Source organism: Dryas octopetala, chromosome 1 (assembly GCF_963921425.1).
Source record: "Dryas octopetala chromosome 1, drDryOcto1.1, whole genome shotgun sequence".
Classification (NCBI taxonomy): Eukaryota; Viridiplantae; Streptophyta; class Magnoliopsida; order Rosales; family Rosaceae; genus Dryas; species Dryas octopetala.
The window spans coordinates 7,025,181-7,041,102 of NC_141366.1; the positions used below are offsets into that span (position 1 = coordinate 7,025,181).

General features: G+C 35.3%; 1 protein-coding gene across 1 annotated transcript; it reads left to right on the top strand.

Annotated features, from left to right (window-relative positions):
• Positions 1-4,703: 4,703 nt before the first annotated feature.
• Positions 4,704-7,093, top strand: LOC147297144 (9-cis-epoxycarotenoid dioxygenase NCED2, chloroplastic-like). The gene has a single exon (XM_086241328.1). It carries the CDS (start codon positions 4,799-4,801, stop codon positions 6,614-6,616), a length of 1,818 nt encoding a protein of 605 aa, XP_086097454.1. The 5' UTR covers positions 4,704-4,798; the 3' UTR covers positions 6,617-7,093.
• The last annotated feature ends 8,829 nt before the right edge of the window (positions 7,094-15,922 follow it).

Here is a 15,922-nt window from a genome sequence, read left to right on the forward strand (position 1 = left end):
ACTAAGTTGGCCATAATGCATGAAAAAGTCGAGACAACATATGCATGTATGCTTGAACATTAACTGAAAGTAACAATGCTTGAGCAAAAGTACTCATAATTAAGTGTCATTACGCTAGCTCTTTGAAAATATCTAATTATTTTATAATCATATTAAGTAACGCGGAGTCAATTGAATTTCACACTTGAATATATTGCATGCTCTGATACAATTTTAATTAAAATTAGATCATCTAACTACAATCAATTAATAATAGGTGAACCAAAATTTTATATTATTGTATAATACTTAAAATTCTTAATGTGAAACTCTATACTCTCAACAACAATATATGTATACAAGCCACTAGTTCTAAGTCACAAACGAATTATTGCCTCCCATAAGTTGGGTCACTGTGTTGTAGTACATTTGTCCCCAAATTGTGAAGCAAGAAATTGGGTGGTTTGTCGTTGTCAAGCCATGCCAATCAGATCGATGAGCTGTGGAGCCTCAAAATATATGGCCAATATAAAGAAACTTGTCATAGCTTTTCTACAAGTAGGCTGCAACATAAGTACGTTTCCTAATTAATTAGCTTCGATTTGTTGTTTTAACGAGTAAAAACCAGTACATATATAGCAAAAGTATAGGCTAAACTGAATTAAGAATGCTTCATGATATGTCATTATAATGATATATGGATCTTTCATAAATGTACTTGAAAGTTTGCAAGTTGTATGTTGGCTGCAAGCTAGGATTAAACCATTTTCATTTCACCAAGTCCTACTCGATCATCATGGTGTGACGACGGATTCATATATACATAGTACTCTTGTCCTTTTGATTTGTCCAAGTCTTTAATATGATGTATTTTGTCTTGGAATTACCGATCGTGCTTCAATGGATCATATAAATATGCACGAAGAATTCAGCACAGCTTAATTGGTAGAAAATAACATTCAAATAATGCTTCAGCTAGGTGGTAAAAGTGATATATATATATATATATAGTTATTGTCCATTTGTCCTACATCTGAGCTACCAATTAAGCTGTACGTGCTGAATATTTTGTGCATATTTATTTCCTACCAATTAAACTGTACAGAGAATAAATTAATAAAGAAACTTATTAATTGTTTGAAATAATAATACTATAACTGACCTTTGCTATATGACTAATGAGGAAGAGAATTCTCACGTATTTAGCTCACCATGCATCTTGTCACGAAATAGATAGACAATTAAAGAAACCATGAAAAATTAAGAAACACAAATAAGTAGATAATAAAGCCAAATTAGGAAAAATGGTCTATTAAATACCATTATACCTAATATTAATTTGATATATATATATATATAATACATCGATCACCAACAGCTAGCAACAGTTGCTTAATTACATTCTAATGGAGAAGTGAAGGTGATCGGTGATCCAAGAGATACATATATCCGCTCGATCGAGATAGATATTATCATCCATCATGTATCATTATCATCCTTCTTTGTCCGGTGGCCCTCGACAGCGCCTCCAGTGGCCTTGATTTTGGACAGCAGCCAAAACCTGATGGACCTGGATATTACTTGGTCTTGGTCCTCTTGGATAACATATATAGTCCATGTATATCCCATCGCTAATTATTAAATACAAATAATAAGATATATTAGTGAAACCACATTTTGGGTAACATATGTGTATTATTTCTTTAATAGAGGTGTTTACTCAATACTCATCAATACAATTAAGTTTTTCCTCTATTACACACAATTTTATCTCCCTAACATTATTGAAATACAGAATCACACACCAGGGGTCATTCAAGCCATTGTCTTCATTCTAATTTCATCTCCAACTCAACATATTTTGTTGCTACCCTCTAACTCAACATATTTAATCAAGTGGGAAATTTAATTTGACCCTAATAACTTAATTATGAAAGTCTTTCTTCAGTGAAAGCGGTTGAGATATAATGGACAAATTCGGTTGAGATTTTTGCTATATTGGTAAAATGCACGCTCTTAAATGTAAAGAAATACAAAATAAATGATGTGACAACAATATAGACAATAATATGATATGATCTTAACAATTACTATATCAAGAAAAAAAAAGTTGATAATTAATTGAAATCAATTAAGTAATGGGCACAAAATACATCATAAGAAATGGATTGGGAACGTGCTTGTCACATAGGGGGGACCATGGATGTTGATAGAGAGCATATCATGGACCATGACAGGGCTCATATAATCTGTACAGCGAAAAAGAAAAAACAGAGGCTCAGGCTCTTTTTTTGTTTTTTTGTTTTTTTGTTTTGGTCTGAGGGCTCAGGCTCAAATGTGTGTTATGTAGCGTGAGATTGTGCAAGAGATCTGCAACACTTGTGGGGTTATTTATGTCATATAACAATGTTGAGTGATAGGACGATCAAGCTAAAAGATGATACAAATCTAAAATAAATACTAATTTTTTTTATTAGGTGTATGTTATATTTTAACTGGTCTGTTATGTCATTCAACATTATGACAGTAACAAAATAGTTACACCGACATATTTTGTGGCGTGAGTGTGTGAGGTAAGTGATTTGACCAAGGGCCCGTTTGGCACTGCTTCTTAGAAGCATTTTTATTTAGTAGCGCTTTTATCAGAAGCGCTTATGTTAAGAAGCACATATAAATTTTTATAAAACTTATAAATTATTTATGCAAAAGCACTTGAAAGTGCTTCTTGAGAAAGCACCTGTCAGGTGCTTCTCAAAAAACCCCTTAGAAGTGCTTTTATAACTCAAAAGCACTTCTAATTATTTTTGCCAAACGCTATCAAAAGTGCTTTTACTAATTTGAAAGCGCTTTTGACAATTTTAAAAGCAGTGCCAAATGAGCCCCAAGATTTATTGGTGGAATGAGAAAAGAAAACGGCCACGTCTTCAAGAGGGAGGGACGCGGAGTTTACATAAAAAAAGGGCATCACTTGGAGTGGAGTGGGTCACTATGTGATTTTCACACTCCTTTACTCCTTTTGTGGGTATGACTAATTAATGACTCTCTCTCTCTCTCTCACACACATAGCCTTCTTACTCATATTTTAATATTGGTCCCTAATTATAGGACCACCATCCAATTATAACCCAATTTTTCAATTCCCTTCTAAACGTATGGTTACGATATATGTCATAACTCATAAGAGCATGTACAATGGCTTTTTGCTATATGCTATACTATATGCTATATGCTATACTATATGCTATATTTAGTATGACTTCTAGTATTTAGTAATAGCTTTTGTACTTTTTGCTCCAATGGCACAAAAGCTATAGCTATATTTAATATGTTTATATTTTTAATATATTCTTAAAGATAATTATAGATTTGGTCCACTTATTTTATAACCAGTTCAATTTTGGTCCATGATCTTTTTCAAGTTCAGTTTTAGTCCACTAATTGTTCCACTTGTTCAATAAAGATTCAGATTTGTTATCTCATATTTGTCTCATCTTTTACCCTATTAAATCTCAGTCAAATTCAACAAACATATACTTGTTTTAAAGCTATGCGTCTTCTCTTTACAACCATATAAAGATCATTCAAATCGAAGTTCTAAAACACAAGATAATTGGTCCCAAAATAGGATACTCGAAACTACCAATTTTTCCTAAAAAATTTTCAAAATTTTCAAACTTCACCAAATTTCAATTCTCTTTTACTCTAATACTACAAATTGGTTCCTATGACTAAGAAATGATGAAATATAACTTATACTTCAATTATAATGAAAGAAAACACAACAAAAATGATTTAAAATCATAACTTAAAAAAAATCGTGGACCAAAATTGAACTTAAAAAAAATCGTTGACCAAAATTGAACTAGGTATAAAATAAGTTGACCAAATTTGTAATTTCTTCTATATTCTTATATATCTTTATAAATTAAATTTAATATATTAAATTATTTTAATAATTATATCATTGTAAATATTTTAATGAAATCTTTACTATGAGCCCAATATTAAATATATTTAAATATTATTATTTTAATACCCAAATTAATATTTTAGTATTTTTCATGTCAAAGTCAAATGTAGGAATTGTAAAATTTGGATACTATGACCAATCAACCCATGACAGCTGCTCATTCTCATGCCTCTTGCTGCAACATTTTCTATTCATATGAATATCTTTTCTTCTCTTTCTCCTCCTGGACCCAGTACTTTTTCAACCAATCATTTTCTTTTACTTGGTTTTTTATTCTTTTTTTACTTATACTTTTCAAATTGTGGGTCAACTTTTTTCTTGAGTTTCTCAATAGCAATTGCTCAATTTTTTGCTATATATATTGGAAATAACAATAGCATAGCGAATACTAAATTTAGCTATGCCATTATAGTGAGCTTTTTTATCAATTCTACTATATTTAGCATATAGCATATCATTTAGCCATGCCATTGTACATGAATACATGATCTAATTAAGCAATTCCAAGCTATGTTTGTTCTGCCTCACAAACCTATACAACATTTTGTTTGGACGCGCCCCCTCTTTCAAATGTCAATCCCCAAATGCCCTTTCCACCAATCCCACACTATTACAAGGTGGACCTCCACGTACACAAAACCACACTTCCCTTCCCTTTCACCACCATCCCCCAACTCTATTTAAACCACATTTTCTCATCTCCTCTTTCCAAAACTCACTCACTCTCTCCCTCTCTCTTTCTCTTTGGATTTTGAACTCTTTCTCTTTGCCTTCAAAATCCAAAGAGAACACCCACCCAACCCACAAAGGTAAAAACACAAACACCTTGCATACATACATACAGCTCTAATGGCTACTCCTTCAAAAGCACCCAACTCTAATAGTTGGGCTAGAGCCCAAATGGGTCACTCTATTTCCTCCTCTTCATCAATATTGGATATGGGCTTCCCAAAAAGGTCTGTATCCTTGAGAAGAAAACTGCTCAACAACAGAGCCAGCAATAGCATTCACTGTGCTTTACAGTCTCCTTCAGTGCTTCAATTTCCAAAACAACCCTACAATCCACCAGTAATTACCAAAGAGGCCATTTCTGCAAAGCCCAAAACCCATCAACCTCCACAGTGGAATTTCCTACAGAGAGCCGCAGCCATGGCCTTAGACATGGCCGAAGGTGCCTTGGTCTCCCGCGAGCGCCAAAACCCACTTCCCAAAACCTCCGACCCACGTGTCCAAATCGCCGGAAACTTCGCTCCGGTGCCAGAACAGCCCGTCCGCCATTCCCTACCCGTCACCGGCACCATACCCGAATGCATTAACGGCGTCTACCTCCGAAACGGCGCGAACCCCTTATTCGAGCCAACTGCCGGCCACCACTTCTTCGACGGCGACGGCATGGTCCACGCCGTGAGCATCAACGACGGGGAGGCCAGCTACGCCTGCCGGTTCACCGAAACCCAAAGACTGGTCCAAGAGCGCGAAATCGGGCGACCCGTTTTCCCAAAAGCCATTGGCGAGCTCCACGGGCACTCCGGCATCGCCCGTCTCCTCTTGTTCTATGCGAGAGGGCTATTGGGCCTCGTCGACCACAAGCACGGCACCGGCGTGGCCAACGCCGGCCTGGTGTATTTCAACGGGCGGCTCCTGGCCATGTCGGAGGACGACTTGCCGTACGAGGTCCGAATCACTCCTTCGGGCGACCTCGAAACTGTGGGCCGGTACAACTTCAACGAGCAGCTCGGGTCCACAATGATAGCCCACCCGAAGGTCGACCCGGAGACCCGGGAGCTGTTCGCTCTGAGCTACGACGTGGTTCAGAAGCCGTACTTAAAATACTTCAAAGTGTCGGGCAACGGAGCGAAATCTCCGGACGTGGAAATCCCCTTGGCGGGTCCCACCATGATGCACGACTTCGCGATTACCGAGAACTTGGTGGTGATTCCGGACCAGCAGGTGGTGTTCAAGCTCCAGGAAATGGTCACGGGCGGGTCGCCCGTCATCTACGACGAGAACAAGAAGTCCCGATTCGGGATTCTCAAGAAGAACGCGTCCGATGCCGATGACATAATTTGGGTTGACTCGCCCGACACCTTCTGCTTCCACTTGTGGAACGCCTGGGAGGAGCCCGACTCCGACGAGGTCGTCGTAATCGGCTCCTGCATGACGCCGCCCGACTCCATCTTCAACGAGTGCGACGAGACCCTCAAGAGCGTTTTGTCCGAAATTCGCCTCAATTTGAAGACCGGCGACTCCACTCGCCGCTCCATTGTGTCGGAGTCCGACCACGTCAACTTGGAAGCTGGGATGGTGAACCGGAACCGGCTCGGGAGGAAAACCCGGTTCGCGTACCTGGCCATTGCCGAGCCATGGCCGAAAGTTTCGGGTTTCGCCAAGGTGGATCTGTGTACCGGGGAGGTGAAAAAGTACATTTACGGCGACAGGAAGTTCGGCGGCGAGCCGTTTTTTGTTCCATCGTGGTCGGATGAGAGAGAAGATGAAGGGTATATTCTGAGTTTCGTCCACAACGAGAGGACGTGGAATTCGGAGCTGCAAATTGTGAATGCCTTGAACATGAAGTTGGAGGCTACAGTGAAGCTTCCTTCGAGGGTACCGTACGGGTTTCATGGGACGTTCATAGACTCAAAGGACTTGGCAAATCAGGCGGCATAGTACGTAATTAGCGTTTGTCATGGGTAAAAAATTAGAGGAGAATTTTACCAGAGGGATGCTACGTACGTAGAGACAGGTCCCCGGATTCTCCTCCAGTAATTAAACCATAACAACCCTAATTTGTTTTTGTTAGGCTAGCTAGCTTTTACAGTCTCTCTTGTTCACCTTTTTTATGAGGATATCGGAGGAACCATCTTGTAGCTTTTGGACTCTAGGTAGGTTTTGCGAGCTCAGCTGGTTCATGTCTCTTCTTCTTCTTTTTAAACTCGTATCAATTTTCTGTGTAATATTCAAGAAGATCTCTCTCTCTCTCGCTCTCAGCTCATCATCCTCTTCACTATTCCATCTTGTTGTGAATGATAAGATATTTTACAGTTTTACGTGACATGCTTTTGTTTCCCATTTCTTAATGTATATTTGTTTTGCAAAATGAGTTTGTTGGGAATATCATTATTGTATCTCAAAATAGAAAGGGCATTTTCTATTTGTGCCACAAAAGATGAGGGGTAATTTGATGATTTGAATTTACTATAAATTGTCTCTAATTCTCTAATTTGATGGGTGTTCGATCTATTTCGGTAAAAGCTAACTTATTTCCATTTTCTAAATGCATTGTTTACATATGAAATATTTATAAATTTGAATTGCAATGTTTTATTTTTGCTCATTGTATCCAAAGTCATTTAGGTTGACAATTATAAGTTAGTTTGGGATATTAGTTTTCTCACTAATTATATCCAACATTAACTCCAATAATGCATATTAAAGGGTCTTTTTCAAGTAAAATAAAGGACAAACGATTTTCGTCTATATAGTTTGGTAGTTGTTTCAATTTAGTCTTTATTTTTTTATTTTTTCAATCAAGTCCTTGTAATTTTTAAATTTTTTCAATCAAGTCTAAAATTTGATTTTCGTCAAATTTTTAAATAATAGGATCATTAAGACAGGAGTATATATAATTGTTTCAATCACATCAACGATAATAATTTTGTTGTTCTTGGATAATTATACTCCTATGTTAACGATTCTAAATAATAAATTAATAATAAAGAATGTTCATCTTTTTTTCAACATTTGAATTTCTAATTCTCTCTTCGTCTTCGTGTATAGTTATATATATAAATAATAATTAAATCTCATAAACGACCATTATTAATTAATAATAAAATTTTCACTCGTTAAATCCATCAATTAGGAAACTTTTGGACATATTGGCAGCACAAAACCCCAAATACCCACCACCAATGGTCGGTTACACAAACATCCTTTTCCCTGTCCCTGAATCTATGAACCGACCAATTAACCACAGTCAAAGCCAACATCAACGCTGTCCTTCAGAAGGGGTAAAAAGGAAAGAGAAAAGAAGGAAAAAATTGACTGGATCGACTTAAAGGTGATAGAATTGGGATCCAAAGTCATCCTATTTCTATATACAAATAATCACTAATTAAAATACATCTTTTATACTTTATTACTTAGTACAGATTAATTCTAGTTTTCTTGATTTTCAAGTTGTTTTGGTAATACGTTGTTCTCATGCAAGCATTCATCCAATTTACTAATATGGATGAATAATTACTTGGTATTACAAGATATTAATCATGTCACCAACATCATATGATCATTATTTTAATCAAATAATGGTACTATTACCAAAAAAAAAAAATATGTTATTTGATAAGATATGTATAAGGTGACAATATTGTCACTAGTCCCGTATATATACAGAATAGATAAAGAATGATACATATAATAAACCACAAATTATGTCATGTTACAAATTTAATACAATTTATCACAGTTGTTATTTTATAAGGATGATGATGACCCCCATGACGTTGATAACATGGTCCTTCCATGGAGTATTGAATAGTTTCTTTATTTGCACATATGTTGGTTAGCATATGAAAGAGTAACGATAGTGAAACCCCACATGCAACTCTTTAATAAATTTAAGGTTCAAGTACATTTACATCCACCAACTATGAGGCCTATTTCAAGTTGGTCCATGTACTATTAAAAATTTCAAATGCACACATAAACTAACCAAAACATACCAAATTGCCCCTCCCCATCCAGCATTCACTCTAGGGGTAAAATCGGATTTCTCTCTCTTCTCCCACATCACTTTCTCTCTTCTCTCTCCTCTCCCCCGTCTCTTTCTCTTTTTTTTTTTTTTTTTCATTCTCTCTTCTCCCTTCTCTCTTCCATCTTCCATCTTCTTCCTCTCCCTCTCCTCTCTCCGCCTGGCCCAGCTCGCCCAGCTTGCTTGAAGGCAACAGTGGAAGCTATTCTGCAACTCCTCCTCTGATGCTCCAGCACCAGTTCTCCGGCGAACCAGTCAAGCTTCTCGAAATTGCTCTGCTCACCAATCCTCTTGCCACCAAAAAGCACAGATTCAACATTCCTATGTTTCAGCATTTCCTCTGCTAATCCCACCAGCATCTGAACATTGTTGGGGCTTGGGTTTGTATCTACATTTGGTCCACGCCTCCCCAATTAAGCTTGTCCCATTTGCCTGGCACATACCAAAATTGCCAAAATATGAGCCTTCAATTACACATAGTTAAAGAAAAAGTAATAAGAATTTCCAAATAGTTTATTAATTTGTTATGCTTGTGTGAACACTGATTCAGAAACTAGGCATGCAGTCAATAAAATCAGCTCCTAGATGTGTTGCGAAAGAATAAGAGAATAGAGAGAAAAGAGAGAAAGTGACGTAGGAGAAGAGAGAGAAATGAGAGAAATCCAATTTTACCCCTAAGATGAATGCTTGAATAGATGGGGAGGGGCAATTTGGTATGTTTTGATTAGTTTAAGTATGCATTTGAATTCTTTAATAGTACGTGGATCAACTTGAAGCTCTATAGTTGGTGGATGTAAATGTACTTGAGCCTAAATTTAATTCCCTCAATATTATTTCTTTCAATAATATATATATTTTGTCTATATATATATTCAAGGGATAAATACATATATATACATATACTTGTTAATATATATTGTTATTTTGCCGGAGAATCAATGGTGGCCATAAGTTTGCAAAAGATGTTTATGGGCAATGACAGTTACAGCAAAATGGGGTGGGCCGGGGAGCAAAAAGTCCCATTTCACTTGATAGAGAGGTTTGTCTAAAAGGTGAAGTCTTCCCTTCCAAAAGAGCATTTGGAAATGGACTGCAAAAGGCCTTCTTTTACTTTTCCTTACATACAATTCCTCTTTTTTTTCTTTTTCTTTTTCTTTTTTTATTATTAACTGTTATCGTTTCTATAATACTTTATTAGAGGAAAAGAAGAAATTAACCTTTCAAAATTAATCACGTACACAATTATTAATTAGCAATATTGGATCGATGTTAATGGATGATTATTGTTATTTTTAGATTAGTGTATGCTTATATTGTACGTGATAATGACCGACCACGATCTCTCATCATTATCTCCTGGTTTATAATTAACACAATGGCCATTAATTTTTCTAATTATTTAGATTAATTGAATGAAATGCTTCCACTTCCATTAAAAAGAAAAGAAAAGAAATTAACAAAGGAAATGCTTGTAGCCCTGCTGCACATGATCGATCGTACCAAACTCTCTGCAATGAGTCCTCGATCACGATCGATCAACTTCAAAATATAATGTACTAGCTAGCAAGTGCTGTTATGACGCACCCATGCACTTTCACATATATATGAGCTAGAAGTGGGTGATGGGTGAGGTGGCCATGGGAATATTGGGGGCAGGGCCAATCACTATCGCTATAGGGCTTGAGTGCGAAATATAAATGGCCGGAAAATTACATGCTTAATTTCATTAACAATATTCATAACGTACGTGTTCATTCCCATTATCATCAACATTTGGGTGCGTGCATATACTGACAGGTCCATGGCAGAGTAATTAAGTTAATTCATGCATGGTCAAATTGCAATTAAAAGTTTTGGTATTCTGAATTACTTTTCATGCATGCTCATTTGCAGCAGTGTTGTATATTAGTTTGATATAGATTGTTAAGTTATTTGTTGATCGTTTAAATTTTTTGAGCTCAATAATTGTCTGACATAAGATCAAATGTATTATTCCAAAAGATTTTAAGTTTGAATTAAACTTCCAACCCTCATCTTCTACTTGTTTGCTGAAAAATTAGGCTACACTTGTATTGTCTGTATCTTTGTCTAGACTTTCATGTATGTGCACGATGAGGCTACACTATAGACTAATTAATAATTAGCTATTGAAACAAGTTTGGATGTGTGTACAATATATTTGCTACTATATGTAATAACTATTAATTGTAATTAAGCCAGGCTTTTCCTGTGTTGGTGAATTCAAAGAATCAAATTTCAAATAGATCACAAATATGCTGCAAATCGAGAGGGATAACTATTAATTATTATACACACGTTTTATTCAATCACATTTCAACGCAGTAAAATCTATAATGAGTCCAGCTAGAAATATTGTAGTAAAATTGTTGTCGTATGAGTGCTCTCACGTTAGACACATGTTGGTTGTCTCTGGTAACCCCTAGCTTTGGCCAGAAGTGGCATGGAATCTAGCTAGCTTGAAACTTGAAAGGCACTGTCTCTCTTACTTTCTACTAGCATCACATATATTAATTATTTGGTATTCCATCTTTGTAGGTAATTCTCACGTACAGTCGGCTTCAAGATCTGCTTTTCTGGAAACCTTAGCTACTTGCTGTGTGTGTCATTTCCAACAATGGGAAGCTCAGACCCAAAAAAACCAAAAAGGGGGGGAAGCCGGGTACAACAAGGTACGTAATAAAATACTCGGTAACTAAACTAGGTTTTTCGATTTCTTATTATTATATTATCCTAAGAATTAATAATTGGAAAAGTTTTGTCTTCCCACCGTCTAAGTATTTAGTTCACATGTTTTTTTAAACAGACAATGCGATTATATAACTATAATATATTGTTAGTAATTTGAATTATTAAGTAAATTGGTAAATAATGATTATTAGTTGAATGCGCAGTTCAAATTTATAGTAATATAACATATTATTGTGGAATTATGAGACAAATTGACAAGATTACTTGACAATTAACATATGTATGGATAAGACAATTCCAATTGTCAAGCTCATTCATAAAGTGACCAAATTGAAACGTTTTCTAGCCTCTACAGAGAGTACATGCTACACATGCAGATCACGTGGAACCCGCGTGATAGCAAAGACTAAAAGCCGAAAACCAGTGAGCAAACATCCAAGGGAAGAGTCACAAGAGATGAATGAGAATGGAGTGAGTCAAACTAATTTAGAGAACAGTCAGAGAGATGAGAGAGAGAGAAATAATGAATTAGATAAACAAAGATTAAAGAAGTAGAAGAAAACCGAAAAGTGCAGAAAGAAATATAAAAAATATATATAATGAAGAAGACAGAGAGAGTGGTCGTGTCTGAGACCGACAGGGGCCGCCACTGGTTAATTGGGCCTGACAAAAGGCCGAAATCTCAGTAATTGTAATTGGAATCAGAGTATGTGTGGTTGCAGCATACACGTCCTCGCTTTCCCACGAATGTATGTAAGAGTTTGAGAGAGAGAGAGAGAGAGAGAGAGAGAGAGAGAGCAATAATGTTTCTGATTCCTGATTTGTTTCAAGTCTTAATTCAGACCCAAAATACAGCAGTTTGAATCAAGTCTGTGTAGACTATGACCGACTGCATGATGTATGCTTCTACTATATATACATATATTATGTTATAATTTAATTTATATCTTAATATGTGGTTTTGATTGATTATTGTATATCTTACTGTATAATAATAGAACGTCAATATTATATACTGTTGTATATAATAATCTTTCATGTGTCATGTCCACACTACCAATCTAGAAACACCGACCTATATATATTTATAGCTCTAACTCTTTTATTAAGTAGTAGTATTATAGTTGGGAAAATGCTTTATAACCATTATTTTTTTAGGTTCTTAATTTTCTCCTAACTTTATCTTTATCAGATTAGCTAGGTAAGAATTAAGATGTATGATATTTTTATATAAAGGGTAGTTTTCTCTTGTCAAATAATGAGATATATATTTGTTAATGGATTGTTGAATATAGTGAATTCTTATTAAAATGTGTAGTTTAAATTTATATACAAATAAAATTACATGTGAAATATATGAGAACATCTAGAATATTAGCCTTTAATTACTTACGTACGTATAATGGAAGGTAATGTTCTCTCCCAGATAATGAGAAATTAAGAAGATGGGTTATGTGTGTACTAAATAGTTTATGACTTTATGTAATGCCGTGCATAATTGGATCGATCAGCATGAGACCCTTTGAGAGAGAGAAGTGGGGAGTGGCCACTCTTACCTCGTCACTGACTGCCCTTAATATACCCAACTTTCTGACAATGTGTTTCAAAGGATAAGCAAAAATATACAATTAATATAAAACCCAGAATAAGAAAACCTTATTTCCTTGGACCCTCTACGCGCCAGTCTATATCCTTAAGTAATAATGGAGCATTGATGACGAACCAAACAAGGATTAATTTTTTTTTTTTGGCCCGAACAAGGATTATTAAAATAACCAAAAGAATTAACAAAGTGTGTATTGCTTGTGGTCGGTCAAATATTAATATTAATATAATTACCCTCCTCATCCACCCAAAATATTGCTAGCTATTGGACTAGATATTAATTAAAGAAAAGAGATGCATGCATGAGCTTTCTAATAGGCACCGATCGATTGACATATATTGCAACGGTGGTCAAATTTTTTGGCAATTAACTCCTTTATGTATTCCTTGTAATTAGCAAGTACAGGAGGGCAGGCAGAGGATATATTAACTTCCCAAGTTCCGATTCAAAAAGTCCAACAATTCTACGTACTTTATTGGGTACAATTCTAATTTCCAAGATTTCATCCTCATATGTATATATATATATATATGATAAGATATAGCCTGGCTATATAGCTAGGACGCTTTAGTCTCTAGCCTCCACAAACTTAGGGTTTGTGTGAGCTCACAACGTACCCCTGTAGGATCACACGTACGCCGACTAGCTTATATATTGCATATACGATTAATTGCATGTATACGTACGTATGAGCCAGCATTGTCACCTCCATCATCGTATTCGATCACATCCAAATCCATCTCTCACCACCACCACAAGTTACTTTAATTTGGGTGGTCAATATATTGTAATTATAAGGTGGTAGGTGCTTGCTTAGTTGCTTGGCTAGCTAGCAGCCTAGCACCATCATCGTATTATTATGCATTTATTTAATTTGCTTAGAGGAAATTGAACTTAATTCCCACTGGCTTGGAGAATCAGAAAACAACATATTACATATATACATGTTAATTATATATATGAAAGCATGTGTCAACTATACATCCAACCATATGTATACATATATATAACTTATTTTCTGTCTGAGATCGAATTCAGACGGCTAGCTAGCTGATATATATGCATGGCCCATCAGTACTCCAGGTTTCCAGAGAAAGACAATTACTGATTGATCACTATATAAGCAAATACAATATTGACGTGTGCAACAACAACATATTAATTAATTACATATATATTTGGTACATTATGAATGGGTTTGCTATATATGCTAGACCAAATTCCTTGAACGGAACGACGTACACCACATGATATAATTATTATGTTATATGGTCCACTCACATAGAACCCCATATATATTTCCCAAACCTATGGACCTGGAATTGGCGATCATGCATGACTACTCCATCAAATGACTCATGATCAACGAGTGTGCCATGTGTTAGCAGTAGAGGACTCTAGCCTCCATCTTCGATCTGGTTCAACTTAACCCTAGCTACATTGAATATATATATATATATATATACAGAAATGATCATTCGCTCACCACAGAGCGGGAAATTCAATGATCGGGACGGTCCATTTTTTAGGTCAATTCTTAAGGGTCGTCTCTGTAAAAAATCAGCCAAATCAATAATTGTTTGGTTCTCCAAACTTTGCAGACAAATACAGTTCGTCAGATAAGGTTAAAATGATGTTAACAGTAATACATTGGCTAAACAGTTTCCGATTTAGCTAATTTTTTACAAAGATGATATTTGAATGATGCTCTAAAATATGAACGGTTCCGATCATTGAAATTTGTTGTTAAATGGTTAGGTGAGCGGAGAATTCCCCGCTCTATAGTGAGCAAGTGATCATTATTGTATATATATATATATATATATATATATATATATATCTTCTTGCACATATGGTCTGCGTCATCCTTACTAGAACGTAAGCTAGGTTACAACTTAATTAATATAACAGATTGAATATAATACTAGCGGTATTAACTTTATCTCAAGTTAATTTCAGTTACCGCCAATTAACGTAAGTTACGTAACCTATGATGTTTCACTTTCCTATTTGTAAATAGATCTAATTCATTGTTAGTCCAGACATCATCAAAGACCTATTTTCACATCATCAATTGGATCTAAAATGTTGATATAGCTAGTAACCAGCTAGTATTACTTTTTTTTTTTTTTTTTTTTTTTTTGTGCCATGAACCAGCTAGTATTAATAAGGTTTTGGGTTGAATACTCTAATTTTTATAAATTTATTTAAAATGTACAATCAAGTTTTTTAAACCTTGACCTGCGTTATATATATCATATGATTGCTTCCCTTTCCGAACCTTTATCGTAAGGAATTTGAATTCTTTAGTACTTGTATTATTTTTGCTTGTTTTACCGTGTAATATAAATCTAAGGACTTATATAACTCCATAAACACTAAAAAAGTATTATAAATTCATTTTTATCTCTAGCTCCGTATCATTGGATGATAAATTCATAGCTAAATTAAAAATCAAGTATAAACAAGTAGAAAAAAAAACAAGTAGAAAATCTGATCCTACCGTAAGACTACGTACTCGATCCACCAGAGAATGAGGTGTAAAATATTTTTGGGTACCCAACTTTTATTATATATAGTCTATATATTCAAATAAAAAAATTGCATGTTAATGTTTTTGTGACCATGGACCTCATGGTCACGACCATCATCATCAATTCAGTATCACTGTCATTATAGATTAGTAAAACCTGTTTTTGTTGGAAAAAAGTGATGATTCTAGAACCTAGCAATTCCCATTCCACAAGCCTTATCTTATAATAAAATACAATAGTAAATCAACGTACAAATTAATTAATTAATTAGACAGATAAATAATCTCTGAAATATATGTAGCTCCTAGTAACTTGGAAAGCCAAACATGTTGGTACAATTGCAAAGGAGACAGGATGAATCGAGAACTCAT